Here is a 13,027-nt window from a genome sequence, read left to right as displayed (position 1 = left end):
GTCTTTTTCAGCCTTCCTTTAGAAACTCTCCCGTAGGCAAGAAATTTCCCAGGCTCCACCCCCACCAATAGTACAAGTTCCACAAACTCTGCGGAACTAGAACCAGGTTCCCAGAAACGAAGCGGCCTTCTATAGAGGAGTCGGGATTTGCAACCCTTTTGGAAAGTGTAGGTCGGGCGCGGAGGTCTCAGGCTGTATTTCTGCCCCAGTCAGTCCCGGGTGGCCAGTCCTAATTGTCTTCTGCCCTTGGCTGATTGAATGGCATACCAGGGCTGTAATTTACAAGAAAGCCGCTTTATCTCTGTTTACGCTCCCAGGGTAATCTGGCACCTTCCGCGCCCCAGCTCTCTTTCCTGTCGCGCACACCCCAGTGCGGAAGGCGGATTCCTTATCTTTCCCGAACGCGCTCTGCAGGTGGCGATAGCAGCCGCACTACAGCTCCCAGAATCCCCTGCTCGCCAGCTACCGCCCACCGCCGCAGCCGGCCGCCCCGGAACCCAACCAGGTGGAAGGAGTTGGCCCAAAGTTCGCTGTCCCGTTGCGGCTCTTTGGCGTGGGACTCCTGGGGACTCTCACGGGCCGATCTCCGGGAAGCGGGCACAGTCCCGGGTGACGGCGCGGGAGCATGGCTTTGCACCTGGGCCGGCTGGGCGCGGGCCCCTGCTGGCGCTTGTCGCGTGGCGGCTGCGGGGAGCTGCGTGAATGGTCCCGACGCTGCGCGGCCGGACTAGTCGGCCGCCCCCCCGGCGCGTCCCGCGTGGAGCAGAGCCGCGGGTTGGGGAGTGGCGTGACGGCCGGAGGCGGCTCCCGGCTGGGGACCGGGCTAGCCGTGGCCCTGGCGGGGCTGGCGGGGTTTGCCGCAGCCGCCTTTGGTCACGTAGAGAGGGCGGAGATGGTGCCCAAGAGCTCGGGGACCCGCAGCCCCTCGCCCGGGAGGCCGGAGGAGGAGGACGAGCTGGCCCGCCGTTGCAGCTGCTTCATGGCCTTGCCTGTGACCGATTTGCGCGAGCTGCGGAGGAGGCCGGGCGATATGAAGACCAAGATGGAGCTACTGATCCTGGAGACCCAGGCCCAGGTGTGCCAGGCGCTGGCACAGGTCGACGGGGGCGCCAGCTTCTCGGTGGACCGGTGGGAGAGGAAGGAAGGTGAAAAGAGATCGGGCTTTAGGTTGCGGGCAGAAAATGATTCAGAAAAGTGGATGGGAGTAGATTAAAAGGGACACCGTTAGATTGACACTGAAAGTGGCTTTAGCCTTTTTCTTGCACCTTTTTTCTTGCAGATCTAAGAACCAGATCTGTCACTCGAGAGTACCGGACATTTCAAAACCTTTGCATTTGTATAATGTTTTTTTTTTGGAAGAAGTCTTAGGGTTATTTTAGCCTACAGCGTGGATGTCCACATTTGTAACTGAGCGTAGATTTCCCCCATGTTTTATCTCTTTCTCTTGGTGCCTTTATACCTTCTCTGCCTTTGGAGACAGAAAGAGAAACTTGGCTGCTCTTTGCTAAGTGTCAGCCAGAGTCCTCCAGCCAAGGGTGCAATTGTGTCGCTTTCCCAAATTGCACAAGATGTAGTCGATCAGTTTGTTAGTAGTTCTACAAAATGCACCAGTCCGTTTCCTGCTAGGGTAATCTTTCCTTCCAATGGCAAATACCTCATATTACAACCCAGTTCTTACATATTCGTGATCATTTTATTACCTGTACAGTGAAACCTTACATCTTGGTCCTAAACTTGAAGGTTTTCTGACTTTGCTCTCATCAGTTGGTCTTGGGCTTTGATACAGCCATGTTCATATTAAGTGTAGTTTAACCTGGTTTTCCATCTTGTAATGTTTCCAAGTGAAGACCCTTGAACCAGGACACGATCTCAAGTACTAGACTAGCAGTGCGATCTTAAGAAGTTAACTTTTTTTGTGCCTCTGTTTCCTCAGCTATGAAAGAAGATTAGGAATAACATGTGAAGGTATTATAAAGATGAAATGAGATAAGTAAATGTCAGATGTTTAAAATAGTGTCTGGTGCATATTGTATTGTCCAAAAAGTGGGTTACGTTTTTTTCCATATGATGGCTTTAGAAACAATTTTGTTAGATTGTATTGTGACAGCTGTCACATCAACATGTATTTAAAAAAACTTACCAAATTGGTGAATTTTTGTGCAGTGATTATAATATTGAAGATGGAAGAGAGTACACAACATTTTCAATGTATTATGCTTTATCATTTCAAGAAACGTAAAAACACAATTAAAACACCAAAGAAACCTTTGTGCAGTGTATGGAAAAGGTTCTGTGACTGTTTGAATGTGTCAAAAGTGGTTTGTGAAGTTTCTTGGTACTGTTGACATTTTGGCCAAATAATTCTTTGCTGTGGGGCTGTCTTATGTGTTGGAAGATGTTTAATGGCACCTCTGGCCTCTACCCACTAGAAGCCAATAGTGGGAAATAGCCGATATATTAAAAATATCCAAATCAATAAAGTCATTGGTGAAAATAAAAAATAGGTCATTTATTTTATGGAAAAAATATAACAGACTTTTTGGCCAACCCAAAAGAAAGCACTGAGGCAAATTGGGCCTTTTGCCAGTTATGTGTTCTTGGGTAGGGTGTTGGCCTTTCTGTGCGTCAGTTTCCTCATTTGAAATATACAGGAGTTGTATTGGATCATCATACGTCTCATTCAGCTCAAAAAAGCCTTAGAAATAAAAGAAGCCAAACATGAACCTTCATGAAACAAGTTGCTCATGTGGTACCTCTGGTGTCTTAAAAAACCAAGAGACCCGCTACTAGTAGTAAAGCTTATGTACCTAAATGTCACTGTGTGTCTCACCCAGTTTAAGGTTCCAAATGCCGTAAGTGATCGGATATTTACTGTTTTTCAGTTGCCTGTAAACAAAATTAAAAGGCAAACAGCACACTCAGAAAAAAACATTTGAAACAATATGGGGCTCTTTAATTCTGTAACAGTACAACAGTTTTCAAGTAGTATTTGAAGAGAAGAGATTCTGGTGATTGATTTTAGATGACAGCATAAAAAAGTAGAAAAAATATTCAGTTTGGTGATTCGGGGAGATATTTGCCTGTGCTCAGTAGCAGATGTTGTAAAGCGAAGCTAATTATTTAATTTTATTACACCCGATAATCATAAATATACACAGAAATTATAGAAAATGCAGGAGGAAAATAACTCCTAATCCTACCACCCCTTGCAAGGGTTGTTTTCAGTTTTGCATTTTGTTTTCAGTTTTCCATTCTCCTCATTTTACATTTCTCCAAACAGGAGGTGGTGGCATCAGCTGCGTGCTTCAAGACGGGCTTGTTTTTGAGAAAGCCGGGGTGAGCATTTCTGTCGTTCATGGAAATCTTTCTGAGGAAGCAGCAAAGCAAATGAAAAGCAGAGGAAAGAATCTGAAGAGTAAAGATGGTAAACCAGTCTCCACAGCCTTTAATAGTTGCTGCAAACCATCCCCCCCCCCAAGTTTTATTTGTAAAATAAATATTGCTTCTGTAAAAAGCCATTTGGGTGCATATGCTCGATAAGCATGTTCATACTTACTTTTCTAAAATTATATTTTAAGAGAAAAATGAAAAAGCAGCTTTTGAAATTTGATCAGGAAGCCAGGTGGCTTGGCTTGATACAAAACCCTCTGTGTTTTACTTTCCAGGTACATTGCCATTTTGCGCGATGGGTGTGAGCTCCGTTATCCACCCCAAGAATCCTCATGCCCCTACTATCCATTTCAACTACAGATACTTCGAAGTCGAAGAAGCTGATGGTAAGTGTGCCTGGAGCTGTGGAAAGTATCACTGTGCAAAATGTGTATTTTAAAACAGGTTAGAGCCCTGGCTAGTGTAGCTCAGTGAATTGAGCGCAGGCTGTGAACCAAAGGGTCGCCAGTTCAATTCCCAGTCAGGGCACATGCCTGGGTTGCGGGCCAGGTCCCCAGTGGGGGCCACATGAGAGGCAACCACACACTGATGTTTCTCTTTCTCTTCCTCCCTTCCCTTCTCTCTAAAAATAAATAAATAAAATCTTTTTAAAAAAGGTTAGAGGGCATAATACCTAATAACGTGAAAGAATAAGTACAACTTTAGGTTTTTCAGGCTTATTCCTTGGCAGGGGTGATGGATTGTGCATTGGCCATGAAAAGTGAAAATGGTATTGCCTGGGTTCTGACCTCCTCCATATTTCCTCCAACACAGAAGGAATGATTTAATGAACCTCATCATCGTACAGTGCATGCACACAGGGTTCTTTGCAAATACAAACTCATTGCACTCAAAGGAAAACCTCATATGCAACGTTAAGTTGAAATTGAGAACTTGCTTTTGAAAAATATCTTCCACATGCACAGCCTTGTGAATCACCAGTGCATTATGAGAAGGGGTGTAGGTGATCCTGCTTGGTTATGTACAAGTAGTTCCAGCCTAGGTCCTCCATCAGCTGGGCTAGCTCTTACTACCTGTCAGATTTAATGTTTAAAAATTGGTAACTGGTACTGATAACCCTAACTGAGCACATGAAGTAGTTATTCTCAGGTGATAAGTTGTCTCCCTCTGCAAGTGTTTTTACCCTTTCTAGGGGAAGAGGGAGAAGGTGGCAATGGTTCTTACTTAGTACAGGGAAAGAATCTCCTGGGCTGTTTTTTTTTTTTAATTGTGACCCAGCAGAGGCATTGGAAGCTTGTCATGTGGTTTTAATATGCAGCCAGAGTTGAAAGCCACTGCCTGGTCCACCTGTGTGGTGTTTGACCCTTCCCTTCCCCATGCATACCGTTTCCCTGCCTGGTCCACTCTCTCACTGTCTAATGTTCTACTTCCTTTTCTTTCCTGTCTAGGCCTTACTGGCCCTTCAGAGCCAAATTCAGGGGGGGTTTGTTTTTATTGTTACCCATTTCATGTTTAATAAAATAAGCTGATAAATTAAGTTTGGTAAACAGTGAACAGTGGGCTCAAAGTCCAGAGTCCAGATCACAGTTCCATGTCTTGATTTGGCAGGTAACAAGCAGTGGTGGTTTGGTGGTGGGTGCGACCTTACTCCAACGTACCTGAACCACGAGGATGCTGTCCACTTTCACAGAACTCTAAAGGAGGCTTGTGACCGGCACGGCCCGGATCTCTACCCTAAGTTTAAAAAATGGTAGGTAAAGGTACTGAACTTGTCATGATGCTTAAAGTATATTCCGTTCCTCACTAAATAACTTTTTTCAGCTAACGAAGGTAGAACTGTTTCCTTCGCCCACGAAAATTGGGATGCCAGTTTTACGTGGTTTTCATGTGTGACTTAGGAATATTTGAATGTCTGCAATAAAAACTGGGTAGCAGCATCTTGTTTGATTTCAGATGATTTGGAATATAAGCTTTAAGGTGATTTATGATTGTGAATCCAAAGCTTTTTGATACTATGAGGGGATATTCCCATCCTAGATGAGAATTGTCTTTTCATTGCCCCGGGAATGTATGAAGGCATGGGAAGGGCTGGAGGACTGCTGGGGACAGGTGCAGATGTACCAGGAAGAAAGGAAGAATTGGATACTCTGTGAAAGAAACTTCTGTAAAGAAAAGAAAAACAAACGAGTTGTGAGGAGACCCAGGATATTTGGTGGGTGTGAAATGGAGTCTAGGTATAAATTGTTTGGAATGAAAGCACTCAGACTGCTTAGAGCTAACTGGCATTCTTGAAAAAGGAAGAACAAAAAGGTTTTATTTTTTCCCTTAGCTTTTATAGCTAATAATGTCCTTGCTTGATGTCCTTTATGTAAGAGCACGGAGTTCAACTTTAAAATCCCCAGAAAGATAAGGCATTTGAATATTCCTTTCATCTGATGAAAAGATGCACAGATCTAAGATGAAGGGAATTTTTTTCTCCCACAAATCAGCATCATTCCAGGAGGAGGACTGGTCGGGTAGACAGTTCCTGGTTTTGGTTTTCTCTTTTTTGTCATCTTAACTGGGTAATACTAATATCTAGTTAAAAAAACTTTTTAGTGTAAGTATGTAGCAAATTTCTTAATTTCATAAAGAGAGGTTTTAAAATGTGATTTGGTTAAAGCTGACTTCACACCCTTGCTCGGGATGTCCCTTAACTATGTTAATACAGTGTGTGGGGGAAGGAAAACCAACAAGTCACAGTTGAGGTGACTTACAGCAGTGCAGCAGTTTGGGGCATTTATATCTGTTGCCTATTTTTGTTAAAGCTATTACAGCTATTTTTAACAGACTTGTACATGGCTTTTAGATTTTTCTTGTACAGGTTTTTCCACTTAAGAGACCGTTATTCTATAAAAATTATCAAAAGAGCCATTTCCCCAGTGTAAACTTCTCTACAAATTTAACATTGAGGAAATGGCTTCTTAGGAAAGGTTCTCTAGGAGCCACAGACAGGGAAAAACATGAGGACAAATGGATAGTTTCGCATGTGGCCTCCCAGGGGTAACCTTTAGTATGTTGAAAGACTCTATGCCCTGAACATTTCCTTCCAGCATCGCTTCTCTCAGTCAAGCATGCCATCAGCTATCAAATTTTATTGCTAAAAGTGACCTTAGAGATTATCTACTATACCTCCCTTTGGTGAATAAAGAACTTGATTCAGAGAACTCAGGGTTGGTGCCCAGTCAGGGGCCTGGTTCGGGTCTTGTCGGTACAGGAGCCCTGTCCTGTCTCCTTCAGAAGCAGCGATGCTTCTGAGAGTGGCAGCATCTCTTGTTTCCAGAAATACAGCAGTAATACTGGGCTGTTTTTTTCTCTTTCCCTAAAGGTCTTAGAGTGAGTGCCATAGGCTTTAGATAGACATATGTTAAATTGCCTACTTGCTTTGCAGATAAAAGTAAAACCATATTCGATACTGGCACTAGCTGCAGAAATCTGTCTAAAGCCCCAGTTTCCTTTTCGTAGTTGGACAAAGGGTAAGGTCGCGGTGCTAGCGTCGGTCAAGGATAGTGCTTTAAGTGGAAACATGTTGATTTTCATGCCTTCAGTTTTTTTCCCTTTGATCTCTGATTTGGCCTTGCTGTGTTTTCCAGGTGTGACGATTACTTTTTTATAGCCCATCGTGGGGAGCGGAGGGGCATCGGGGGTATCTTTTTCGATGACCTTGACTCTCCATCTAAGGAGGAAGTGTTCCACTTTGTGCAGAGCTGTGCGCAGGCTGTCATTCCTTCTTACATTCCCCTTGTGAAAAAGCACTATGATGACTCATTCACCCCTCAGGAGAAGCTGTGGCAGCAGCTCCGGAGAGGACGGTGAGTGAGCAAAGGACAATAAACCATCTCATTGTGTGACTGGGGGGGAGGTGAGCAGCTGTGCTAACAGTGGGTGGTGTGTTATCTCAGGCAGATACTTTGCCAGCATTGTGTTAATACTCTTCTTAATTTCTTTTCATAACGAGATGAATAGTAAATGAGTAGAAAAATGTTGAGTAAAATAGTATTATAGAAAGAGCAAAATGTATTTCATTTGTCTGTACAAATGAGGAGACTCACAGTAGGCGTGTAGTGAGTGCTTGCTGAATTTAATGCAGCTGGTTTCTTTTAGTCTTCCAGCAGTACCCTGCAGCCTTATGCCCCCAAAATGGGTATCATTTAAGGTTTTTTCTACTTTGAATTGGAATCACACCTTTTTTTCATTCATCACTAGGTTTCAAGGAAGTTGTTTTAATGCAAATAATCATTTTAGAAATTACTTACACTTAATATTACTAATTATGGAGTCCCTACTATTTGCCAACCAACATAGTTTTCATCTAATTTTTTCCACAAAGCAATCATCATTTTCTAGATGCAAAACTTCTTATCTAGAAAGGCAAGTTCCTTGGCCAAGATTACACAGCTGGTAAATAAAAGGTCCCAGGCATGGAGCCAGGTTATCATGACTTCAAAACTTGCAGTCTTTCCTTTTCATGAATGAAGTGGTTGAAGTAGGTCTGTGTTTCTTCCCCTGATACTCACCTTGGCCTCCCTGCTCTGTGCATTGGGCTTGGCGAGCTCACTCTGGTGATGGAGAAGTTATCTCCACTGGGGTGTGCTTGTGACTCACCTCTAAATTATCCATTCTGCCGGCTTGCATGTTTCTCGGAGCCGTCTTGATTGCATATGTACTGCTGGTCTGTAGCTGTAAAATGGATTATGTCATTAAAGCTCATTCTGTCTCAGGCACATGATACTTTGGGTTCTTAAGGAGGTAAGGCTAGTGGCTGGAAAAGGTCAACTTAAATAATGTCCCAAGTCTAAAGACAAATGTTAGTGTTCTTCCTCACAACTGCTTGTGCTTTCTGGGTCCCTATTTATAAACTTGCAAAAATGAGGGCTGATTAACTTTTCTTCTTAGAAACTTCTTAAACAATGCATCTGTTTTGGAACCTGTTTGTTGTTCGTGTGATTTCTCAACTGCACCTTCAACTGCACCTTTACTTCGCCTTCCTTTTTTAACTTCACATTTCTCATGTGTCCCCTAGGGCTGGCTACAAAGGTGAGCATAACACGGACCTGTGAAAACAAGCTCACAGTTTAGTGGGGAGGGTACACCTAAGAGCATAACTGAAAAAGAAAAAAACAACAACAAAGCCGTGGATGTTCTAGTTTTTGCATAAGATTTCATATGCAAAATGGCAGGTTTTGTGAATGCTAATGAAGTGAAGCCTTTAACACCTCTTGGACATAGGAATAATGTATTTTTGTGGGTTTTTTTTTCATCATTTAATGACAAGACATTTTGAAGTTCTACTTGTAAATATCGTCACATGTTGTCTGTTTTTTGAGTTAGAAGTGTGGAGTGTTAGATTAGCTTTCTGTGGTGTGGTGGTGATTGTTCACCCCTCCTTCTACCACCCTTATCTCTGGGCCCTAAGCTGCCAGTAAACTCTGGGGCTGAAGATTACCCCAGCTCTCCACCACACTTACCAGCACTGCCTGCACTTTCTCACTAGGCATTTACAGCCCCGTCTGCTTCTTCAGAGCTACTCTTCCCCACCTCCTCCCACTCCGAAAAGAGTCCCTCCGTCAGTGGTCAGACCGCGTTCCTTCTGACTTCACAGTTTTTACTTGCAAACTCATTTAGTCTCTTGCCCTCAGTTACTATTATTCTCTCCCTAGACTGTGAACTTCAGTTAAAGTGTTACAGTCTTTTTTTTCCCCCCATAGGAGAGCAGAAACTAAAGATCTTTAATTTACTGTTATTTTGTTGTATTTTGGGAAAGGGAAGCGGGATAAAATTGAGGCATTAGTTAAATTTGAAGGGATGGTTAAAGTCCATAGTCCACAGGTACCTCAGAGAGTATTCATATATGGAAAGAATCAGAAAGATCAGCTCTAAGTGAAACCTAGTGGGAGTCAGGCTAATGTACGGAAAGGGGCATCATTCACTCAAAACAGGAAAGCAACAGGAGCTCCTGCAGAAAGCCAATGGGGAGCTTCTTACAAGGGTCTTTGACAAAGACATCCATACAAGTCAGAGAACCACGGCCATTCCGTAAATGCCATGTTGCCCTGTTTCAGAAAGGTGGTATCAGGCAGGGGCAGAAGAGGGCTGAGAGGCGGAAATTCTTTTCTCTGGTCTTAGGAAGAACTTACGAAGATTCACTTAAATTGTATTTTGCATACTGATAACTATGTAATACCTTAAAAAAATTGAGCACTGCAACTCAATCATTAACTTTTTCCTATGATTGCCACAATTCCACAGGAAGACTGAATTATATTACCGTTTATTAATGCCATTTAACTACTTAAATAGAAGGAAATATCTAGAATATGTTGGTAAATGTTAATAGATTGCTGTTCTCTGCGTGGCCCTTTAAGGACAAGATTTTTTTCCTGGTACTAAGACCTGTGAGTTACAGGCGGTAGAATGAAATTTTTGACTGAAGTGTCCCAAATCGTGGGGGGGCTGGAGGAGCTGCACTGTCCTCATCTAGGGCGCTATTTCTTTTTCATGACCGTTGTGCCTTAAAGTTCTCAGCTTTCTGTTCATGCTTTTTATTTGTTGGAAAACAACCTTATTTTATAACTGCCCTGTGTTGGGACCAAATCTGTATCCTACTGTTTGTTGAATAGAAGACCCTTTTAGTTCTGCCTGTCCAGATGGAGAAAACGCAACTGCCTGTAGATGGGTGTTCCCTGGAGCAGGTCCAGCTGACGGGGGCGGGCAGGAAGTTCCCCCTTTAGGAATTCGGTATGGGTTACCTTTAAGAAAGATTTTATTCAGCTGACCCTAAATACTGCTTGATATCTTTATGTCAGGTATGTCGAATTTAACCTGCTGTATGATCGGGGTACAAAGTTTGGCCTCTTCACCCCAGGATCCAGGATCGAAAGCATCTTGATGTCTTTACCTCTAACTGCCCGGTGAGAATAACTGATCGTAATAATTATTCCCCCACCCCTAATCCTGTCCCACCAAATGGGAATGTTTACACTGCAAATGTCTTACCTAAAGACTTCACTGGTTTTGACTTCTCTGGTTTTATAAGAAAATCGTAGTCAGATAGTGAAGGAAAATCAAATTGGGTGTTTCTCAGTAGTGGGGGGATGAACGACACGGCTCTGAGTGTGAGAGCAGGGGGAGGCCCAAGGGGGTGATGGGGTGGGGGTGATGGGGTGGGGGTGATGGGGTGTGAGGGGCCGGATCAACCTTCCCTACTGGGCGTGTTCTAGGGAGAGCTATTTATTTGAACACATCAGCTTTTTAAACTTAATTTCATTAGAAATTACTGCACTTGTGAGGAAATGTACTCTCCAGTGTGGAGTGTTAAGCTTGTTTGAAAGTGTGAGAGATCGTGTTGGGTGCTTGGCCGTCTTTCTTTGGTTTCCATGCTGCCGTGAGCTTCCTGGAGGTTAATTATTTATGTTTTATTTTTTAAATTTCTTTTTACTTTAATTCCTATTTTCTTTCTGTCTTCACCCGAGGACCTGCTTACTGATTTTAGAGAGGGGGGAGAGGGGAAGAGAGAGACATCGATGTGAGAGAGAAACAGCAATCAGTTGCTGCTTGTATGTGCCCCAACTGGGGACGAACCCGCAACCTAGTCACGTGCCCTGCATGGGAATCACAACCGTGGTTTACTCCATGATACTCCAGGCAGCTGAGCCACACTGGCCAGGGCTCTGTGGGGAATTTTAAAGACATATGTTTACACTGGTGCTATTAGGTTAATAAAGATCTACGATGAACTTTGTTGCCTTTAAGAAAATGAGAATCACGCGTGTCCAGACTGAAATAGAAAAGATCAGGAAAAAAGCAAAATTACCATTGTTTGCTTTACAAGGGCTAGAATTTTCTTTTCTCCATGAATTTGTATGACCAAATACGAATGAACTACTGGATAACATTGGCAGTCTGCATTGTGTCATTTTGCCATCCAGATCGAGCCTTGTGAGATCAGTGCCCTCTGTGGGCTTGTCACTGCCTTCACAGTGGCGTTGGCTCTGCCCTTGTTTAATCATCATTCGGGGGATCTTATGTCCTTGGCTAAAAGCTCACATCCCTGTGGGGCGTTCCTGCCCCTGTGGAGAGAAGGTGTGATTAAAAAGTAGAGATGAGTTCTTACACAGCCTCCTGCCTCTGGCGCCTAATTATATGCGCATTCCAAGCAGATTCGGGCAGATTAGAAGTCACTCCCTTGCTCAGTTGAATAGCATTAACACAACAGGTTCCTTTAGCTTCTTGTGGTCTGTACCAAGGGGTCTGCAAATTTGATTTAAGGCTGCAGGATACATCCAAGGCCACTTGTGGTCTGCCTTTGTACCACCCTTGAGCTAAGAATGGATTTTTAAAGGATTTATTAAAAACAAAAGAATATGCAAGAAAACCATATGTAGCCCCACAAAGCCTGAAATATTTATTTTCATACTACAGCTTAGCCATTTTGACCATATTTGTATGTTATCCGATGTATTATTTACTTTAAGTTTATTCTCTTATTTTCTGAGAGAAAAAAATTTATTTAAAAAGGCAAACCAATATTTCAATAAATAGAGAGTAACACAAAATAAATGTGTAAGTGTGAAGCTAAAAAGAGTTTGCCCATGGGTCATCTCAGGTTCTACACTTTGTAAAACCATGGCTTAGAGTAAAAGTGCATTTTTGCACTTTTTTTTTGTACTTTTTGGCGGGGTGGATATTAGTATTAGCCAAAGGATGCTCAGGAATTAGGAAACTGTTTCTTTAGCAATAAATATTTTTCAAAAGTCTACTGTGTAAAAAGCATGTTAGGCACAGTGGAGACAAGGGGGTATAAAATATTTTTTACTCATTTAGAAGTTTAGTTTTCATTTATTTTAAGTAAAAAGGTATGTGTGTCACTTATTATATTTTTATTATTACATTTTCTGCTTCTGTTTTGGACGTCCTAGCTGGGAGTACATGCATTCACCCTCAGAGAACTCCAAAGAAGCTGAAATTCTGGAAGTTCTGCGCCATCCAAGGGACTGGGTGCACTGACGCAGGCGAAGCAGCCTTCCTGGGGAGTGAGGGCACAGAACGCCTGCCCCGCTCTGCTGGCCGGCGCCACTGCCGCCGTGTGGCAGTGGCCTGAGTCTTGAGCCCCGGCCTTCACTCTGGAGTCTGCCTCGCTGGATGGAGAGGCAGAGAGAGATGGAGAGATGGCAGGAGAGAGAGGGTGGAGAGATGGCAGCTTGTCAGAGTCCATAGGTGGATATAAGTCTCATTTGTGCTTTTAGAATCACTTTATGACTGGTTTACAAAGTATGACATGGGGTTTCCTATACTGAGTTAAGGGAATCCAACTAACTACTACAATTTGTATCAGGGAACTTCTCACCTTATTTTTATTTTATGTATATTTTTAAAGTTTTAGTTTCTGCCACAAAAATCTGCCTTGGGATAAATTTATTTTCCTTAATTCAATGAAATTGAGCTTATTAGTAATTTTAGAAAGCAACTTGAAGGTAAAGTTTTACTTTGTTATTCCTGAAGTTTCTTTAATCATGTTTGTATTCATGTATCTTGCTGTAGAAATCATAGTATTGTACCGTACTCACTTTTCTATAATGATAGATACTCGGTAACATTT

At 42.9% G+C, this 13,027-nt stretch overlaps 1 protein-coding gene and 1 long non-coding RNA gene across 2 annotated transcripts; one reads left to right on the top strand and one right to left on the bottom strand.

Annotated features, from left to right (window-relative positions):
* The first annotated feature begins 462 nt into the window (after positions 1-462).
* On the top strand, positions 463-12,564 carry CPOX (coproporphyrinogen oxidase). The gene is made up of 7 exons (XM_037058915.1): positions 463-1,145; positions 3,281-3,424; positions 3,666-3,776; positions 4,999-5,140; positions 7,023-7,241; positions 10,236-10,340; positions 12,348-12,564. Exons 1-7 carry the CDS (start codon positions 626-628, stop codon positions 12,433-12,435), a joined length of 1,329 nt encoding a protein of 442 aa, XP_036914810.1. The 5' UTR covers positions 463-625; the 3' UTR covers positions 12,436-12,564.
* On the bottom strand, positions 4,648-4,872 carry LOC118995822 (uncharacterized). Its single transcript, XR_005068365.1, has 2 exons — positions 4,795-4,872; positions 4,648-4,737 (listed from the first exon to the last, which is right to left on the bottom strand). It is a non-coding gene; the product is annotated as an uncharacterized LOC118995822 (long non-coding RNA).
* Positions 12,565-13,027: the final 463 nt, after the last annotated feature.

This window comes from Sturnira hondurensis, unplaced genomic scaffold (assembly GCF_014824575.4).
Source record: "Sturnira hondurensis isolate 20B ecotype Veracruz unplaced genomic scaffold, ASM1482457v3 Scaffold0010428, whole genome shotgun sequence".
In the NCBI taxonomy this organism is placed as follows: Eukaryota; Metazoa; Chordata; class Mammalia; order Chiroptera; family Phyllostomidae; genus Sturnira; species Sturnira hondurensis.
The sequence above is the reverse complement of the archived record's forward strand: the minus strand, read 5'-3'. Positions and strand labels throughout refer to the sequence as shown.